Here is a 22,177-nt window from a genome sequence, read left to right as displayed (position 1 = left end):
GAAAACATGTATGGCTCTTAAAATATGCCTATTACTATAAAGGAAAAACTATAATAATGGAAATAGAAGTGGAAATGATAAAAAAAGAATTAAATAGAACTTCATATATATATTTAATTCCATATGTATATATATAAAATTAAAATTTCATTGGATGGGCTTAATAAATTAAAAATTAACCAAGTAGAAAGCAGTAGTAAACATTAAGACAAGGCAGTTGAAACTGTCCAAAATGAAACACAGAGAGAAAAAAAGTTGGGCTAAAAAAAACCCTCAAAAAACCAAAAACCAAAAAACTCTGCTTTAGTGACTGTGGGACAGTATCATGTAATCTAGCATACATGTAATTGACGTGACAGAGGGTGAGGAGGAGAAAAATATTTATTGAAATAATAGCTGAAAAAAATTTCAGTTTGGTTAAAAATATGAACCCATATATTCAAGAAACTCAGTGAACTCTAAGCAAGGTACACCAAAGAAACATCAGATGAATTGGATTTCATCTAAATTAAAAATGTTTGCTTTTCAAAAGATACCATTACAAAAATAAAAGCCAAGGCACAGACTGGGAGAAAATATTTGTAATACATATATCTGACAATTCAGAAATATTCAGAATATATAAAGAACTCTTATTATTTAGATCAGTGATTGTCTGGGGTTAGAGATGAGTGGAGGGTACTGACTGCTAAGGGGCATGAGTAAACCTTTTGGGGTAATTGAAATGTTTTCCATCTGATTGTGGCAGTGGTTAAATGAGTGTATGTATTTATCATCTCAAGCTGTGCAACTAAATTGGGTGAATTTTATTTCATGTAAATTATAGCTCAGTAGAGATGGTTTTAAAAATAATGGGAATCTGAATTTATTGTTGTTTTCTTATAGTTTTGAGAGAGAGCTTATTTTTGGAAAGATGTGAATAAATTTTCTTGAAAAAAATACGGAGATAAGCTATCGTAGAGCACTTTAATATTTTCATGGGCCTTAAATTTGCTTGCTTGTTTGTTTGTTTTAGTTCTTATTATATCATTTGTGATCTTCATAATTAGAGTCTTGCTTGTACGATAGGTAACTCAACTAACAGAGAAGCTGAAGAATCAGTCAGAAAGCCATAAACAAGCCCAGGAGAATTTGCATGACCAAGTGCAAGAGCAGAAGGCACATCTTAGAGCTGCACAAGACCGTGTTCTTTCCTTAGAAACTAGTGTCAATGAATTGACTAGTCAATTAAATGAGAGCAAGGAGAAGGTCTCCCAGCTTGACATACAGGTAATATTGAATTATGCAATTTAATGTGAGTTTGTCTGAATAAAACACCTATTTTAAGCCATCAAATGTTGTAAATTCTGTTTCTCTCTCCTTGTGTTTCTCTTTCTGTCTCCCTCTAGCCCCCACCACTCTCTCCCTCTCTCTGCCTTATTTATTAATGGAAAAACATTGGGAATAGGAATTATATAAAGGTTGTATCTAGACAGTTTGTTGAGCTTTCATGTTTGCCTTTTTTTCCCTTTATCTCTTCTGGCAAACTATACCTTCTGAAACCATCAGATTTTTTTTTGCTTTTCCTTTTTTCCATGAAATCCTTATTGTCGTTTTTGAAGTTCAAAGTCATTTGATATTATACCATTAGATTTCTGTGTTAAATACTTTTTGACTTTGATTTTTAGATTTTACTTTAAAGGTTTGATTTAAAAAATACATTTATATATGTAGCATTATATATATATATATTTTTTTTTTTTTAAAGATTTTATTTATTTATTTGAGAGAGAGGATGAGAGGAGAGAGAGAGCACATGAGAGGGGGGAGGGTCAGAGGGAGAAGCAGACTCCCTGCTGAGCAGGGAGCCTGATGCGGGACTCGATCCTGGGACTCCAGGATCATGACCTGAGCTGAAGGCAGTTGCTCAACCAACTGAGCCACCCAGGCGCCCGCATTATATATTTTTAATATACATTATTTCAGAGCCAATATAGAAGCCTTGTTTAGTGAATCGATGGGATGGGAATTAAAACATTTCTTTTTCCATTCTCATTGTTGGTTTCTTATCCTATACTATAGTAGAGAAAGTCATAGAAACATTTCTAAACCTTGATTTTCTTTATTTTAGGAAAATAATTCAATTGAAAATAAGAAATATAGACTAATATAACAGGGATACTTATTAATTTGGAGGAAGAGGATACACATTTCTTCCTATTTAAAATAAAATTTTTGTTTTGTAATTTTGTATAAATTTTGTTAGATGAGTTATATGATAACCCAATATTTGGATGTCCAATTTGAGAGAGGGAGAAGTATTTTGGTGTCACGTAGGGGCATATATATTATCATATATATCATGATAAACTTCATCATTTATCCAAATATTTATTAGGAGTCTTTTCTCCTACATGTTCCTGTTTGAGGGATAATCACATACTTAATTTTCAGTGTCTAAATCCTTATGTTTTTTGCTGGAGGACTTAATTTTTAAAATAATTTAGTGGCAAAAGCAGTGTATGTTCAAGCAAGGGGAAATCAAGAACTAAATACGAATTAAATGACTGGTCAATTTTGTTACAGATTAAAGCCAAAACTGAATTACTGCTATCGGCAGAAGCAGCAAAAACTGCTCAGAGAGCAGATCTTCAGAATCATTTGGACACAGCCCAAAATGCATTACAAGATAAACAGCAGGTATGTGAATGTGATGCAGTTTCATTTGATAACCTAATGTTTTGGTAGATGAATTAATTGCAAACATGTATAAAAATGATACTCAGTTTTATTAATGTCATGATCAACTTGCTTGTTCCCTTTGATTTCTCCCTGAGTTCAGAGCCAATTGAGTGGTGGATGCAAGAGTCAGACGGATGAAGATAAAAATGTCATTTTTGTTTTTGATAAAGCTCAACTGGTGTGCAGCTGTGGTTGGGCTTCTTAATATTTTATCACTCCTTAGTGTAGACCATGGTGTGGAGCCGAAATATCTACTCCTAATTGTTGAATGGTTGCTTCATTCCATCAAGTGCCAGTGATTGGGAACGAGAGACAGACTTTCACACCTGTTTTAAGTAGGTAATGTGGGCCATGACCTGGATATACTTACCACTTGGAAGCAGGAAAACAGCACACATTGCAGTAAGAGTTACTCTTTTATCTTGGGGGTAAGAATAAGTAGAGTTGTAGGGAATGCAGAAGTTACTTTTCTCAATACTTCTGATAGAATAAAAGCTTACTATTTTAGGGCCAAGGTAAAAATGCTGATAGATTTTTCTTCCTTTTACTAGACAGAAATTTTTAAAATTTACTTTTTATTTGAGAGATTACACTGGTTGTTGGTCTATTTTTTTTTTTTAGCGATATAGTAATATATCAAGTTAACAAAATAAAAACTTTGTTTTCTATATTTACCCTTACCTTAATCCCATTTTCCTCCTTAGATGGAATGTTTGCTCTTAAATTTGGTATATATCCTTCTAGAGTTCTGTAAGCATTGAACAGATAGGTATGTGTATATAAATACACACACAACACACACACATACTGGTATTTTTCTTTTATGCACATAGAATCACTGTGTATGTATGTTCTGCAACTTTTTACTCACATTTTTGCTAAATATATCTGTAAAGTACTTTCTGAGCACAAGATCAGTGCTAGAAACTGTAATGGAAAGAGTATTTATAAGAATAATCACATGAAAGTTTAAAATCTTTTTGCCAGATATATCACTAACAAAATTTGAAAGCACATAGCAAAAGAATAAAACATTTTCTGAAATGTGTCTGATGAAGGGTTAATATCCTTGGTATTTAAAACACTTAGGAATTAAGGGACCCTACAAAAAAAGTAAATGATAAAAAATATGTTAACAAATGTTCAGGTTCATTAAGAATCAATTGTAAATTAAGACAGTAACAGAATATGCCCTTATTGAGGTAAGATGTGTGTGTTTAACACTGGAAGGTTTGGAGATGGTGTAGAAGAATAAGCCACCTTCATACATTGCTGGTGGTTGTATATGTTAGTTCAACCTTTTAATGGTGGTAGGGAAAGCTGTTTGGCAATATATTTCAAGAACTTTAGGATTTTTCATTCTTTAGCTCACTTTTAGTTCTTTTTTTTTTTTCAGGATTTTATTTATTTATTTGACAGAGAGAGAGATAGCGAGAGGGAACACAAGCAGGGGGAGCGGGAGAGGGAGAAGCAGGCTTCCCGCTGAGCAGGGAGCCAGATGCGGGGCTTGATCCCAGAACCCTGGGATTATGACCTGAGCTGAAGGCAGATGCTTAACCCACTGAGCCACCCAGGCGCCCTCACTTTTAGTTCTTTATCCTAAGGGAATAATCATAGTTTTTAGGATGCTGTTTACATTTCTGTTAATAAAATGCAAAAAGTTTAGTAGCAATCTAAGAATCTAAAATAGGACATTTGGCTAAAAAATGGTCTGGATCACATAAAATGGAAATTTATGCAAATATAATGATATTTTAGAAAATATGTCACAATTTCATGATGCATTGTTATGTTAAAGTAAAGGTTATAATAAAATAGTATGTAAAGTGAGATTCTCTTCCTATTCTAAAAGTATAAATCAAAATACATACAGAAAAGACTAAAAGGAAAGTTACCAAAACATTAATAGTGATTATTTGTGGGTGGTGGATTTACTAGTAATTTGTATTTTGTTCTTTCAGTGCCTCTAGATACTACAAATGAACAAGTTTCATAGATGTGGTCACTGTTTTTAAATGTTATTTTTTGAAATGGCATCTTGAATATTAAAAACAATTATAATACAAAAGTATTATTTTACTATTAGCCTATTTAATATTCGGTTGTATCTTTTGGCTCCTAAAATAACTCTTCCTAGAAAAAGTTATTGAGTGGTTATGCATATAAACTTAGTATCTCATGCTTGTACAGTTTCAGTTCAGATCCTTTATACTGGTAAATATAACCTCTGATTCATCATTAGACTTCTTTCTAGTCTTACTCCAATAGTTTCTTAAATAAAATTAGAATTTTCAATTTTACTTTGATGAAACATTTGGGCGTACAATAAAGTAAACCTTACCAAAGTTTTCTTCAATTGTACTTTTCTATAGGAGTTAAATAAGATCACTACTCAGTTGGATCAGGTCACTACAAAGTTGCAGGATAAGCAAGAACATTGCAGTCAGCTGGAAAGTCATCTTAAAGAATATAAAGAGAAGCACCTCTCTTTAGAACAAAAAACTGAAGAATTAGAAGGTCAGATTAAGGTTTGTATAAAAGATACTGAATTTACCTATATTTTCTGCTGCTGTAGTAATGGAAACTGATAACGTAGAAGGAATTGAAGATTTTAAATTTTCAAACAAGGGTGAAGTTGTCATATAAAACTTTAAATTACATGTAATTTTTCAAGTCTTAATTTTGAATTCCATCTTTAATTTCTTCATTAATGTTAAAGTGGCTTTTACAAATGGCAGTTTTAACATGTATACTGGTTCCTTTGTAATATGTAACTATTTCAAAGAAACAACCAACCAGGGATCTACTCTGTAATTATAAGGAACTTATCCTTTTGTTGTTGTTGTTGTTGTTATGAACCCTCTTCTGTTCCATCATTCCCATCTCCTTACTCCCTTATTCCAATATATATTTCACGTATGACAGACTTCTTCCTTCTTTAAACTTTACATTTATACCCTTTGGATTTTGTTTTTAGTTTAATAATAAGTTTATACTGTGGTAAATTGTTTCTTACTTTAACACAGTTCCAAGTGAAACTGTTGATTTACTAAAGAGATTAAATGACTAGACCTATCAGAAGAGGATTTGACCTGAGTCCTTTGTCCTTTAAATGGGATCTACTATCAATTAAACAAATATTTCTCAAATTACTATTTATGTAAGCTATACCTTCACAATCAGATGAAACACTTCTGTAGAACTATTGGATCTGTATGTGTATATGTGTATATCAACACTGATACAACATGGAAGAATGTTGTATGTTTACAGTTCTGTTTATGGGTTCTTTTTCTTTTCATTATGGCTGGTGATGATAATAATGACAAATTACTTTTTGTAATGTTTGAAAAGAACAGAGAGACCATTTTGCTGAAAAGCGTCTAATGAGAATTCTCTTTGGGTATCTTTTACAAATAGTTATTTAGAACCAGTAGTGTCTCTTGTGATTATCAGATCTTTAACATTTGGTAATTATTTTAGGAAGTATTCCATGTGTTTTATATAGGTATTTGTTACAAAATTTTACAGTTACATCAAATATCCAGTATAAGTGTTGAATAAGAGCCACATTACCTACATTGGTTTATAAAATATTTAGGATACAAAATTATTACAACTATATAAGAAAATGCATTGCTCATCGATACTTAAACTTTATACTTAACAGCTTGATTTTGTAAATTTGTAAAAGTACACACAATTGTATGTATGATATGTATGTGTATGAGACAGAAACTATGCTATGAAGAGCAGCAGTCTCTAAACCAAGAATTTAAAGATGCAAAACCAGGAATTTAACTGACTTTATATTTAGGGTCAATAAATGTTAATGAGAAGGATGACATGATAACTCCATTTTAGTTTCAAATATTTATAATTACATGAGTGTTGTTCACTGAATATAAAGGATAATATATTTAAAGTGGGCCCACATGTGAACCTGTTACCTCGTCTTTTCATACTTGAGTTAAAACTTTTATTCAAGTAATAGATATAATTATTTTAAGTTTATTCTCTTTTTTAGAGCTAATTTTTAAAAGTAGAAACTTAGTGACTGCCTGTCACATCTACAGCCTGCTGGTAGGTCCTCTGAAAGATTCCAAGATAAATCGTTCCTTTACTCAGCAATGGCTTCAGATGGAAAATGCGTTTTTTATTATAACATAAATATTTTATGGTTATTATTGTGTGTTATGTCAACACCAATTTGAGTATAAACAAAAAATGTTATATTTAATAATAGATGGATAATTATTGACATTAAAATTGTTACCGTATTATATTTCTTCCATAGAAACTAGAAGCCGATACTCTTGAAGTTAAAGGAAGCAAGGAACAAGCTTTGCAGGATCTACAACTGCAAAGACAGCTGAATACAGATTTAGAGCTCAGAGCCGCAGAATTGAGTAAACAGCTTGAAATGGAGAAAGAAATGTAAGCTAAACTACTTTAAGAGAGGATTATGAACTATTAAAATCTTACGGTTTCAATTTTGCTATTGCAGGGCTTAAAGATCTATTAAATGTTTATGTTGGTTCTGTAAACTCAGATGTTAATATGAATGAATGAAAAATGAAGCCATCATAATATGGTTAAATTTACCTTCACTAGAAAGGACTGAAAATTTGGGTCATCTGGTCTCTTTTCAACTGAAATATGGTACTCATTTCTTTGGGTTAAAGCAATTGTTTTGAGTTGTTCACTGATTTGAATAAATTAATGTAAAAGTAACAAATAGAGGAGTATTTCTGTATATCACCCAAGAGCAATCAGGCTTTGGCTTTGAGGGACTATACCAAGTAGGGAATGTATACTTTCTTATAAGAAATGATCTGTTTTAGCTTTGTGATGCATCTTGACAGATTGTATTTCTGAGCACAAGGGAAACACTAGAATCAGTGTACCTTTTCAAATATTATTGAAGTAAAATTTACATACCATTAAATGCACAGATATCACATAATACAATTTGAGTTTTAGTAAATATATACTCTGTGTAATAATACGCACCCCCTTCCCCAAACATTTTTATTACCCATGGAGTTTTCTCGGGTGTCCTTCTAGTCAATACCTTGTAGACACCACAGTTCCCAATTTCAGTCTCCATAGATTGATGCTGTGTGTTTTTTGAAATGAAATCATACAGTATGTTCTTTTTTATGACTGGCTTTTTTTTCACTTAATGTACTATTTTTTAAATTCATCCATGTAGTTGAATGAATATTGTTCCACTGAATGAATATACTACAATTTGTTTATGTAGTCTTTTGTTGGTGGGTATTTTTTGGGTTGTTTGCAGTTTTTACCTGTTATGAATAAAGATGCTATCAGTATTCTTAAATAAGCATTTTTGTGAAAGTTCAGGGTCATGGTGGGGTAGATGTATGTTTAAATGTATGAAAAACTGCCAGACCTTTTCCCAAAATAGCTGTACCATTTTATACTCCTACTGGGAATGTTTCAGTTGCTTCATATCCTTGCTAGTATTTGGTGTTGGTGGTCCTTTAATTTTAGGTATTTATTGAATATGAAATGGTATCTTATTGTGGGCTTAATTTGCATTTCTTCACTTGTGAAGTGTCAAATTATTTTGCCTATTAAAATTTTTTTCCCATTGGATCTTTTTATTATTGATTTGTAAGAGTTCTTTATATATTCAAAGTACTAACCCTTTGCCAGATAGCCAGCTAGCTAAGCAGACAGAGAAATAGATTATCAAGACTTTTCCTAGCAGCTTTGCTTTATATTTTTTTGGTGGTGTCTTTCAGTGTAAAGAAGTTTTAAATTTTGGTTGAATTCAATTTGTCATTTGTTTTTATTTTGTGTTTAATGTTTTGTGTCTTTTCTAGAAACCTCTGCCTTCCTCAGGGTTTATGAAGAATTCTCTTATGGGGCGCCTGGGTGGCTGAGTTGGTTAAGCAACTGCCTTCAGCTCAGGTCATGATCCTGGAGTCCCAGGATCGAGTCCCGCATCGGGCTACCTGCTCCGCAGGGAGTCTGCTTCTCCCTCTCCTGCTCCCCCCCTCTTGTGCTCTTTCTCTCTCTCACTCTCTCTCTCAAATAAATAAAATCTTAAAAAAAAAAAAAAGAATTCTCTTATGTTTTCTTCTGGAAATTTTATAGTTTTAGTTTTTACATTTAGGTCTAGGATCTGCCTTGAACTTATTTTTGTGAGAGGTATGAGATGGGGATCCAGGATCATCTTTTTTCCCCATACATCATTAAGTTATTCTAGTACCACTTTTTGATAAAACTTTTTTCTCCCAATGAGTGGCCTTTGGTACCTTTGTCAGAGCAGTTTACCTTATATATGTGGGTTTATTTGTGGGCTCTATTCTGTTCTCTTGGTCTTTGTGTCTATATGGTGTTCTGACACCAGTACCATCCTATGTTGATTTTTGTAGCTTTGTGGTATAGGTCTTATTAATCAGGTTGTATCAGCCCTCCAATTTAATTCTTTTTCAAGATTGTCTTGACTCTTTTAAGTTTATTGCTTTTCCATATAAATTTTAATATTATCCATTTCTATAAATCAGATTATTGGGTTTTGATTAGAATTGCAGTGAATCTGTAGTTCAATTTGGGGAGAATTAATGTTTTAAGAATACTGAGTCTTCTAATCCATGAATGTGGTATTTCTCTAATATTTATATCTTCTTTAGTATCTCTGATTAACATTTTGTTGTTTTTAAAATAGGAATCTTAGATATCTTTTGCTAAATTTAATCCTAAATATTTTATGTTTTTCAATTTTATTGTAAATGGAATTGTTTTTAAATTTTCTGATTGTTTGTGGCTAGTATAAAAATACAATTGAGTCTTATATTATTGAGTTACTACCCTCTAGCCTTGTTAAATTCACATTTTTGTTTTGTACAGTTTTTAGAATATTTTAAGTGGACAATCTTGGTATTTGTGAATTAGCAACAGTTTTACTTCTTTTTTCTTCGGTCTGTAGGCCTTTTATGTTTTTTTCTTGATTTACTGTTAGCTGACACCTCCAGTGAACTTTTGAATAAAAAGATAGTGGATATCCCTGCACTGTTCCCAGCCTTGGGTTGGAAACATGAAGTATTTCATCATTAATTTTGAGGTTAGCTGTGTTTTTTTTCTAGATTCCTTTATCAGATTGAGGGCATTCCTATCTATATTAGTTTTCTAAAAAATTTTTTATATCAACTTCTTTTTCTGCATCTATTGATAGGATCATATGGTTTTTCTCCTTTATTCTGTTAATATGGTGAATTACATTGATTACTTTTTTAAATAGTAAACCAACCTTGCTCTCCTTGGATAAATCCCACTTGATTATCCTGTATTATTTTTATATATTGCTATATTTGACTTGATAATACTTTGTTTAAAATTTTCTATGCATTCATGGGGACTCTTGGTCTGCAGTACTCTTTAATATCATTGTCATGGTTTTGGAATTACAGTTATGTTGGTCTTAAAAATAAATTGACAGTTTTCTTTCTTCCTCTCCTTTCTGAAAGAGTTTGTGAGGGTTATTATTTATTTCTTAAATGTTTTGTTGAATTCACCAATGAACCAACTGACCTGAAGTTCTCTCTGGGTTGCTTCTTAATTTAGAATTCAATTTATTTAATAGATACAATGCTATTTTTGTTTTCTAATATTTTACTTGAGTCCGTTTTGGTAATTTGTGTCTTTGAAGGAATTTGTCCATTTAATCTAAACTTCAAATTTATTGGTATAATGTTCACAAGATCATACTTTTAAGGTCTGTAGGATCTGAAGTGATGTCTTCTTATTATCCTTAATAGTGCTAATTTATGTTCTTTTTCTTGATCAATCTAATTTGGGGTTTATCAATTTTATAAAAAACTTTTGATTTTGTCAGTTTTCTTTTTTTTAGGGTTAGAACTTTATTATTATTATTAGAACTTTATTTATTTATTTATTTATTTATTTATTTTATTTTATTTTTTTTTAAATATTTTATTTATTTATTTGACAGAGAGAGAACACAAGCAGGGGGAGTGGGGGAGGGAGAAGCAGGCTTCCCGCCGAGCGGGGAACCCGATGCGGGGCTTGATCCCAGGACCCCGGGATCATGACCTGAGCCGAAGGCAGCCGCTTAACCGACTGAGCCACCCAGGCGCCCCTAGAACTTTATTTATTTTTAAAAATTATTTTATTTTAAGTAGGATCTGTGCCCAATGTGGGGCTCAAACTCACAACCCTGAGATCAAGCGTCACATGCTCTACTAACTGAGGCAGCCAGGCGTCCCTGATTTTGCCAATTTTCTTTTTATTTCTTTTTTATTTTTTTAAAGATTTTATTTATTTATTTGACAGAGAGAGACACAGCGAGAGAGGGAACACAAGCAGGGGGAGTGGGAGAGGGAGAAGCAGGCTTCCTGCCGAGCAGGGAACCTGATGCGGGGCTTGATCCCAGGACCCTGGGATCATGACCTGAGCTGAAGTCAGACGCTTAACGACTGAGCCACCCAGGCACCCCTGATTTTGTCAATTTTCTATTTCATTTATTTCTCATCTTCTCTTTAGTATTTTCTTCCTTAGACTTTGGGTTTAGTTTGCTTTTTTTTTTTTTTTTTAATAGCTTTTCAATGTGGAAGCTTCCCTGTGGCTGTCCACGTTTTATAGTATCTGTTTCATTTTCACAGTTACTCACCCTCTTTGTATTTTGTCAGGTTTCTGCAGATGGTAGTTACATGTCATAGTCTAGTAAAATCAGTTTAGTATGACAGTTTTTCAACAGATGGAATAAATTACCTTGAGGAAGATTGTCTTTTCCCATTTGTACTAAGTGCTTAATTGGGCTTATTTATGACAGCTCTGAGTATAAGGATGGATTAGTTTAGAAGATATTAGGATCTGATTTTGGAAAAAGGGAGAGGAAAAAAAAAAGATATTAGGATCTAAAAGATGAATTGATACATGAAATTTCAAAAGTCCTTGGTGGCAGAGTGGGTGTGTGCCTCCAGACATATCCCATATATTCATAAAAGTGCTGAGATGGGGCATCTTTTCTTCACTCCTTAGGTAGAATTAGTCTCTTGCTTAGCTTGTTCTTGATGTTGATGCTTGCATTGGGTCTTACCATAAAATCTTCCGTGGACATATAACTCACCAGAATTTTGATAGATAAAAATCAGTTCCACTCCATTTATCTGGATTTTTTTCAAAGGAGGGCTTGTGACCCGTCACAGTTCAGTAGACTCTACCTTTAAATGCCAAATAGGCCTCTCTGACTGAGTTGACAGTCTTGATCTGTGTCAAGTGTATGAAGGTTTTTGACTCTCTGTAGTAAAGATGAAAGCTGAGAGCCTGGGAAAGGTACCCTTCAGGGACATGAAATAAAACCCATCAGATTGATGATAATTAAGTTGTTCAACACCTTCATGGTTTTGTCCTTGTTTGGGAGTGATGATGAAAAATTTCTTGTTTTCACATTTAGTGAAGTAAGTCCTGATACTTTGAATTTGAGGATATAGAGGTGCATTGTATACCTTAAATGGCATTTCTTCTCACTGTTAGCATCATAGTTTCCAGTGCATAGGTATTTGGGGAGCACATATGATCTCTTATATCACCCACTGAGTAATTTATCACTTCTGGAACCCAATCGTCAGTCCATGAAGATCACCTCTGAGTTGGTTCTTGTTCTTCCCAAGGCCACTGTGGGCCCAAAGGTTCTTTCCATTTCTAATGGGGTCAATGTAAATGGGCCCATTTCTATTCTATGTTCTAATCTCATGGTTCAGAACTCATTCAGAGGCTTCTATATCATATTGAGGTAGGGAAACCTTTTAATGCTGAAGTCTTTTTTTGCCTATATACTTTATGGAAACTTTTTTTATGTGATGTCTTGCATTTCTACTGTACCACCTAGGAAAAAAGGGCTGGGTAAACACATCCAGGGTTTGACTAAGCCTTACCCCTGATCCCAGGGCTCAGCCCAAAAAACAGGGCAAGGTTTCCCCTTTCTCAAGGCTCACCTACATCAGTGCATCCAACTCTCCCTCCAACTCTCATCCTACAATGTATTTTCATTACTGTACAGTTTAATGTACTTTCTAATATCCTTTGTTATTTTTTTCTTTCATACATGGAGTATTCAGAAGTATGTTTTTTACTTTCCAAATATTTGGAGCTTTTCTAGATAGCTGTTACTGACTTCTAATTTAATTCCATTGTGAACAGAGAACATACTCTGTAAAATTTAGACTTTTCAAACTGTCTTATTTATGGCCCAGTGTATGGTTTATCTTGGTTAATTTTCCATGTGCACATAGGTATATTCTCTGTTGGTAAAGTGTTCTATAACTATCAATTAGTCAAGTTGATAGTGTTTTAAAGAAAGGGTTTTTTGTTTGTTTGAATATGGTTGACACACAATGATACATTAGTTTCAGGTGTACAACATAGTGATTCAAGATCTCTATATGTTCTGCTGTGCTCACCACAATGGTAGCTACCATCTGTCACCAGACAGCTCTGTTACAGTACCATTGAGTAGGTTCCCTATTCTGTATTTTTTGTTCCCTTGATTTATTCATTCCAGATAATGTTTAACCTTCTATATCCTTGCCTCCCCCCGCCCCGCCCCACCTCTGGTTGTTCTGTCAATTTCTGAGAAAGGGGTGTTAAGTTTCCAACTATGATTGTGGATTTATTTATTACTTCCTCTAGTACCCTTTTTATTTTTTATTTTATTTATTTATTTTTTAAAGATTTTATTTATTTATTTGACAGAGAGAGATACAGCGAGAGCAGGAACACAAGCAGGGGGAGTGGGAGAGGGAGAAGCAGGCTTCCCGCCAAGCAGGGAGCCCGATGTGGGACTCAATCCCAGGACCTTGGGATCATGACCTGAGCCGAAGGCAGACGCTTAACGACTGAGCCACCCAGGCGCCCTCTAGTACCCTTTTTAAAATTAAAGTTTTACAGTGACAATGGAAGACTTTATTTCTGTTTTTCCTTCTTTGATTCACATAATCTTATGATTTTATAATAATTATTCATGGGAAAGTTAAGTAGCATAGTAATATATATCAAGTTCTAATTTTAGGGTTGCTTGATAGGAATTTTAACTATATTAAAAAGATAATGACCTTTCTATTTAGACCTTTGAAAATCAGTGAGGTACAGTATCCTATGAATGCACTTAACTTCATCTTTTCTAGCCACTTTTAGAAAGTAAAAGTAAGTTTCTGAGAATAAAAGTTGAAAAATTTCAAAGTTTAAATGTAATTCTGGTATTGTATGAATACCCAACTTCAAATTGTGGCTAGTGCATCTTTTAACAACCTCTCTTTAACATTATTAAATTTATACTGATTATAAAGTACATCAGAAATAGTATGCATTCAAGAAATATTACTTTGCATCTGGTTTTATTTTCACTTTAAAAATGGTTGATCTTTAACGTGTTTTTTCTTTTGGTGCATGATTTCATTTTATCAAAACAGTAGAAGTTTTTAACTTTCTTAAAGCTATATCTACATTTCCTTATTCTTGTAGCTTATTCATTTAGGTGTAGAAAACTTAAATTAAGGGACAAATGATAACAAGTCTCTTGTATAATCTGCTAGGTTCTAGAATTAAAATAAATCTTTTGTCTTTTCTCTGTTTGAAATGAAATATTTCTTTTATTTTTTTACTTTATTATTTCTGGGTTAATCGTGTTTTGAAGTTTAATATCTAAAAAACACATAATGTGTTTTATGTTTTCAAGGAAAGAGGCAAAGTTCTCTATATGCTTGGGGGCTAACACAATGAATAAATTCTTTAAGGTACACGGAAAACCTTGTTGTAGACGAGAGGGTCTGCTATATGTACATTTTTGGGGGGCATCCATTGCAATAGACAAGACTGGATTAAGCCTTAAGTTACTCTTAACTTATTTGACTTAAAGAAAATCATCTTTATCTGTTAAATGATCAGATTAGATTTAAGGTGTTTTCAGTTGTGTGGTTTTATGACATTAAATTATTATTTTTACTCCTGAGCTACACAAGAAAGTTTTAAAACTCAATTATTAATTAAAAAATAATTATTAATTTTTAATGCTAAATTAGGAATGGTAAATTATGCATTATTTAAAAAAATTGTTTCTTAAATATTTAGAGTATCCAGTACAAAGTTGGATCTACAGAAAAAATCTGAAGCCCTTGAAAATATTAAGCAAATGCTTACCAAGCAAGAGGAAGAAAAAAAAATCCTTAAACAAGAAATTGAAAATTTAAGTCAAGATGCAAAGATGCAGCACAAGGAATTGAATAACAAAATTCAAACAGCGGCAGCAGAACTACAAAAAGTGAAGATGGAGAAAGAAACTCTAATGACAGAGCTTTCTGCAACAAAAGACAATTTATCAAAAGTTTCTGATTCTTTGAAGAACTCCAAAAGTGAATTTGAAAAGGAAAATCAGAAAGGAAAAGCTGCTATATTAGATTTGGTTAGTTGTTTATGTTTACTTAGGTAGAAGTGATTTTTATTTAAAATGTACTGGTTTTTCTGCTTAACCCACTGTTGACTTTTTATCCTACATTTAAATGATTTTAAATAATTCTTATGAGAAAAAGAATTGGGATTGCTTAACCTGAGAAAAAGATATTGGTGTTTGTGTGTAGAATTTCCAGAGGCCCAGGAAACTTTTAGTTAAATATACAGTTTTTGTCTATTGCTGGTATGATGCTGGATTTGGGAGAGAGTGCTGCCTGTTAGTCCTCAGAGACATTTTCATAGAGAATGTAGCTGCTGGTTCAAACATTATTCTCTTTCCCGAAAAAACAGAAAAAAAATCAAAAGATCTTGATAACTTTTAATTCTGGTACTATAAACTTTCTAATTCTCTATGAATGTTCTAAATGTTCTGAGTGTTCTAGAACTCTAGATAATGCCATGTCTTAGAGATACCATAAAACATATTTAAACTATATGGAATAAAAGTCACAGTTTCAGGAAATGCTTAATGGGGGAATGTATTCTCAGAAATATTTTAACCCATGGGATGCCTGGGTGGCTAAGTTGGTTAAGCATTTGACTCTTGATTTTGGCTCAGGTCATGATCTCAGGGTCATGGAATCTAGCCCTGTGTTGGGCTCAGTATGGAGTCTGCTTGAGTTTCTCGCCCTCTGCCCCTCCCCCCGCTCATGCTTACTCTTTCACTCTCTCTCTCTCTCATATAAATAAATAAATCTTCAAAAAAAAATATTTTAACCCAGAATAACAGAGTAACAGCAAAAGTAAAATTCTTTTGTTTTCAATATGAAGGTCAGTGAAAGTGTTTAGTATCACAAAAAATATATGAAATTAGTATGTTACTTTTATGTTCCTTTCTGTTTGGAGAAAATATCTCTTATATGTACATCTTCCCTTAAGTTGTGATTATTCTTTATTTATATGAATTTATATATATGTATATTTATATGTAATATAAACACATACTTAATAATATGTGATTCTTTATTGTTTTAATACTTTCTTTTACAAAAATTTCCTTGAAGATTGTTATTCTGCTTTTATGAGCTTTTTTTTTTTTTTTTTTTTTTTTTAAGTAACTCCACGCCCAACATGGGGCTCAAACTCAGGACACTGAGATCAGGAGTCACATGCTCTACCAACTGAGCCAGCCAGCTGCCCCTTTTGTTATTCTGCTTTTAAAATAGCATGACAAGTTAATTAACTGTAATTAATTGTGTGACATAAAAATGTGGTTTCCAAAGTGTTCTGCTGGTTGATGATAGAAGCTCTTAACCTTTTTCTGCCCGTCTACCTTTACTGCTATAATATTTGGCTGTTTCATAACTCAAATGGATGATTCTATCCCATGCTAAACCATCAATGATTCTAGTGTATTTCCATGTATGGATCTTACTAAGCATATAAATCAAACTTCTTAAACTTACTACAAATATCTACTGTATAATGTAGTTTTGATATTTTTTAGGAAAAAACTTGCAAAGAATTAAAGCATCAGCTTCAAGTACAGATGGAGAACACACTTAAGGAACAGAATGAACTGAAAAAGTCACTTGAAAAAGAGAAGCAGGTAAGATTTTTTTTTTCTGTAACATAAAATATGTAAAGAATAATAAGGTCTGTATTTCAAAATAATTTCACCCTGATACTTAAGTCAAAGGAGGTTTATTTCTCTGAAATATAATGGATCACAAAAAAAAAGTTTAAAATTGTCATTTGTGTTCTACCTACTACTAAAAAGATTTAAGCTACTTTATAATGAAAGACCCAAAATAAAGGATTATAATTAATAAAGTTAATTGAGTCAACTTACTATAGAGTTTTAACTAGATAATTTAGATTAAGGAATATTATTATGATTGAGAAAAATATCTTGATAGGCTTTCCATAGAAATAATCTTTTAACGGCTCTTTATTTCATGGGCATTTATATTTAGTGGTATGTTAACGGTTGTATAACAGCAGATTTTTCTGTGGTTAATGCTTTTATTGCTCTCCATCCAAAATAAGCAAGCAAATGAGTAAATAAATGGGTATTATATATAGTTGTTATTCTCTGAAGACCTACCTCTAGCAGTTAAGAGTCCAGGCATGCAGTTTTTCTAGAGATCTGATTTGATAAAGCAGCAAAATCTAGTCCCGAGAAGTCCTTAATGTGATTGTAGTCTGGTTGTTGCTTGAAAGAAGACCACCTGTGTTTTAGATGCCAGTCATTAAGTGGCAAAATTATGGTGGCTTAGTGCTCAAGCTCTGAATCCAGATTGTCCAGATTATATCCTGACTGCCATTTGCTAGGTATGCTGTCTTGCCTTGTTTTAGGCAGATTACTTAATCTCTCTGTGCTCCTGTTTCCTCAGCAGTAAAATGGGGCTGATAATAGAATCTATGCTATAGGATTATTATAGGAGATAAATGGGTTAATATATTTCAGAGTGCTTGGAACCCTTATAATAAAATAACAAAATAAATGCTCAAATGTTAGCTATCACTTTATCATTGGTTATCATATTGTAATCATCATCATTGTTACACTGCCTGACTCCTGTTTTACACAAAAACATTTCCCTTTGTGTTGGAGATAAGCTGAAGCAACCATATGTAGCAGTGAAACTTTTAAAAAGTAACTTTGAATATGGTCAAACGCTCAAGTTAGGTTCATAATGAAATATGCATAAAACATGAAAACATGACTTGGGCTGGAAGGGCGGGAGGTCATTGTAGTTCCCCTTGGCCACAGAAGAACCTCAGTGTGACTTCTATATTTTGAACAGAAATATATCTTAGTAGATTGTAAAAACAAGGTAGTAGCACAATATGCCCCAGGTCTCTAAATGAGGAAACTATTGCATGGTATAGTTTAGTGTCATCAGACAGATCCTAAACATATTTGCCAGAAATGATTTTAGTTTTATCATAGTTAATATGGACCTATTCTTTCTGATTAACTGTGGCCAATAGGCTAAATTAGCATTTTGAGAATATTTTTGAAAGACAGTAGACATTCCAGCAGCCTAAAGATTGATGTTAATGTTCCTATTTTCTATGATGCAAGGTAATACTAGTCTAACTCATTTATAAGCTCTATCCAAATATATACTTATAAGTTAGAAAGGAAGGTAAGATTAAACAAATATTGAAGATTAATCCAGCATGTTATCTAATAGTGAATAGCATCAGTTATGAACGCTCCATGAGGGCAGGGATTGTTTTGTTTTGTTTTTTTGGTTTACTACTGATCACCTGTGGCCACCAGGCTTAGTACTTTCTACCTAGAGTAGTGCCTGGCGTGTAGAAGGCACCCAGTAAATGTGTCTTGATTGGATGATGAACGCTAAACAGATTTTATTTTCTTTTAGACTTCTCATCAGTTGAAGGTGGAACTCAATTCAGTTCAGGGACAAGTTGTACAGGCCCAGAATACTTTAAAACAAAAGGAAAAAGAAGAACAGCAACTTCAGGGGAACATAAATGAGCTAAAGCAATTGACTGAACAGAAGAAAAAGCAAATTGAAGCACTCCAAGGAGAAGTTAAAATTGCTATTTCACAGAAGGTAGTAATATATTTGTTTACTTTGTATGGAAAGAAAATCTTTGCAGTTAATAATATGATAACACAGATGAGTTGCAACAAACAAAAATTTATATATGCTCAAAATTTTTCTAAGTAATTTTTCTAAGTATTTTTTAATGTATAAAAGCACTTAATTATGTAATATATAAGTCTGGATTTCCATTCACTAACCATGTTTTTAGATAATCTTTATTTAAAATTAATCATCTGATAGACATAAAATTACCTTTTTATACAATAATATAATTAACACTTAATAGTATGGGAATAATTTATGCAACATTTCTAGGGCATTAGAAAATTTTAAAGGAATTTAAAAATAAGTTCTTATTAAGGGAAGCTAAGAACAAAAACCACAAAATGGTATGTATTAAAAAAAATTCAGGCGTGTTGGTTTCATATAGTTATAATTGTTTGATATTTTAAGTTACATCTTAATGGTTTTCATTTATAAACTATTCTGATTTATTATTGAGCATCTATTTTTTATTCTTAAATGTGTTTTAATACTTGTCTGTACAAGAAGTTGACAAATGGATTGTACTTAATATTTGAACAAAAAGAGCTTTTCACTATTGTTGTTGGTATGTGCATGTCAATTGGTCAACAAAGAAGAAAGAAGTGAAATCTGTCTTTTTTTTTAAAGATTTATTTATTTACTAGAGAGTGTGTGTGCACAAGAGTGGGGTGGGGGTTGTGGGGGGAGGGGCAGAGGGAAAGAATCTCAAGCAGACTCCCCTCTGACCATGGAGCCTGATGGGGGCTCCATCTCACAACCCTATCTCAGGACCCTGAGATGATGACCTGAGCCAAAATCAAGAGTCAGGTGCTTAACTGACTGAGCCACCCAGGTGTCCCGAGAAATGAAGTCTTTCTTATGTAGAACAAACAAAATATGTCAAGTCATTAAGAGTTGGTTATCACATTACTAGAGGAAAAAAATTAACCTTGTAAATAGGTATTTTATGTTGACCACTGTATAACTATTGCTATGTCACTTTACAAAAGAGTAATTTTCTAATAACACAAACAAGAGTAAACAAATTTGCCTGTGCATTTTTGGTGTTATATATAATTATAAGTCAGGATGTAATTATCACAATACATATTTTGTTGTATGCTTTGATATCTTGTGGTAATTCTTTCCCCCAAAATTTATTATCCCCATATCCAAGTATTCCCCAGATCTTCATTTTTATAGCATCATAACTTCATGAATTAAAAAAAATAAAGCCCAACTATTTTAGCACATTTTCTTCTTAATTAAATTATTAGTTACAGTATGATTTCTTTTAGATTTATGATTAATGTATATTGACCATACTTTGCATGGCTTGACTAGATGACACCTTAAGAATTATGAGATCTTAAAAGAATTATGAGATTTAAAGGAAATGTTTTTATTGATAGTTGTCTTAGTTTGGATTGCTTTACCAAAAATACTATAGACTGGGTGGCTTAAACAATAAATGTTTATTTCTCACAGTTCCGTAGGCTGAGAAGTCCAATAGAAAGACACTGGCATATCCGGTGTCAGGTAGGGACCCAATTCCTGGCTTGTAGACAGGTGCTTTCTTGCTGTATCTTCATATGGTTGAGAGAGAGATTATCTCTCATGTTTCTTCTTGTAAGGACAGTAATCCCTAATTACTAATTCATGAGGGCTGTACCCCCATGACCTAATGGCCTACTAAAGGTCCCACCTCCAAATACCATCACAGTGTGGATCTAGGCTTCAACATGAACTTTTGCAGGGACACAAACATTCAGCCATGGCTATACTTAATTTATGTTAGTGTATGGATGCTAAAATAAGGAGCACACTTTTTAACCTTGGGAAGGATGGCATTTTGGGGAGTGTTGGGTGGATAGCCAGTTGCTATAAATTAGATTTTTTTTTTTTTTTAAAGATTTTATTTATTTATTTATTTATTTGAGAGAGCAAGAATGAGAGAGAGAGAGAGCACATGAGAGGGGGGAGGGTCAGAGGGAGAAGCAGACTCCCCGCTGAGCAGGGAGCCAGATGCGGGACTCGATCCCGGGACTCCAGGATCATGACCTGAGCTGAAGGCAGTCGCTTAACCAGCTGAGCCACCCAGGCGCCCTAGATTTTTTTTTTAAAAGACTTTATTTATTTATTTGAGAGAGAGAGCCAGAGAGAGAACAGGAGTGGAGGGGAGGGGCAGAGGCAGAAGCAGACTCCCCACTAAGTAGGGAGCCCGATGCAGGGCTTGATCCCAGGACCCTGGGATAATGACCTGAGCCAAAGGCAGACGCTTAACCGACTGAGACACCCAGGTGCCCTGTAAATTAGATTTTGAATTTACAGTAACTAGAGAATCATTGAAAGGCAAGTATAGTTTGGTTTTGTTGAGGATCAGTGTAGCATGGAAAGCAGGATAAGTTTTGGAGCTAGGCAGATTTGAGTTTAAATTTCATGTGACACACATTAGGTTTATGGTCATAGGGAAGTGAGTCATCTTTCTGAGCTAAATAAAATGGAGTTGTAGAGTTGTTGTAAAGATTGAGAAAATGTATTTAAAATATGCAGGACTGTGCCCAGTGCAATATAGAAGCAAAATAGTTGTTGTTATTATATGGAAGTATAGCAAACTATGATCTAAGTGTGTTGGTGTGCATGGTCGACTCTGCAGTGATGGTCTGTGACAGTTATCACTGGCCCACAATGAAATAGGAAAAACAAACAATGTTTAAATGGGTATAGATATGTATGTGCATGCACTTAGATAACGCACACACACGCACACACATTTTGGATATATATAATTGTTTGAGAGCCACTGATCAAGGATCCTGCAAGTAGGATCCTGCAAGTAAGTCAATGGCCCCTGCACCAACTTTATTTGAAATCTATTGTGGGAATATAGAATGAATAGGATAGGGCCCCCAACTCTCAAGGAGCTTATAATTTAATGAGGAAGTAGGTATGTAAAGAAAAAACTAATGTATAAAGGAGAATGAAACCAGAACTTAAACAGAAATATGAGAAAAATTAGAACTTAATGGAAATTTTGACTGGCTTTCTAGGGAGCTAGCATTTTAACTGGGCTTTTGGAGATGATTATAATTTTGAAAGGTTAAAAAAAAAGTAAATTAGACATTTTCAGGGAGCTAAAACAATATTAGCAATGTTTTGCAAGCTTAGAAAATGTTATAGAACGTTACCTGTTGGAGTGCATGGTAAATGGAGAAGTGAGGGGAGGGATAAGGCACCAGAATTGGATGAAGTCAAATCACAGTATATATTGTATAGTTGTTTCCACTTTAAAATTTTAATATTGGAGGATTAAAGATTTTTAAGAAGGGAGGAATGTGATCAGACCCATTTTAGAGCAAAAACTGGTCAGTTTGTGAAGGGTGAATTGTAAATGACTGACCCTCCTGTAT

At 33.3% G+C, this 22,177-nt stretch overlaps 1 protein-coding gene across 2 annotated transcripts in view; it reads left to right on the top strand.

Moving 5' to 3' along the window:
* EEA1 (early endosome antigen 1) overlaps nt 1-22,177 on the top strand; it is a 127,018-nt gene that overhangs the window by 86,792 nt on the left and 18,049 nt on the right. For both annotated transcript variants that reach the window (XM_078076408.1, XM_078076407.1), the window contains exons 15-21: nt 1,069-1,269; nt 2,566-2,679; nt 5,094-5,249; nt 7,019-7,158; nt 14,842-15,172; nt 16,667-16,768; nt 18,555-18,749. In XM_078076408.1, coding sequence (XP_077932534.1) covers nt 1,069-1,269; nt 2,566-2,679; nt 5,094-5,249; nt 7,019-7,158; nt 14,842-15,172; nt 16,667-16,768; nt 18,555-18,749 — 1,239 coding nt within the window. The remainder of the gene's footprint in view (nt 1-1,068; nt 1,270-2,565; nt 2,680-5,093; nt 5,250-7,018; nt 7,159-14,841; nt 15,173-16,666; nt 16,769-18,554; nt 18,750-22,177) is intronic.

Source organism: Halichoerus grypus, chromosome 6 (genome assembly GCF_964656455.1).
Source record: "Halichoerus grypus chromosome 6, mHalGry1.hap1.1, whole genome shotgun sequence".
Lineage (NCBI taxonomy): Eukaryota > Metazoa > Chordata > Mammalia > Carnivora > Phocidae > Halichoerus > Halichoerus grypus.
The sequence above is the reverse complement of the archived record's forward strand: the minus strand, read 5'-3'. Positions and strand labels throughout refer to the sequence as shown.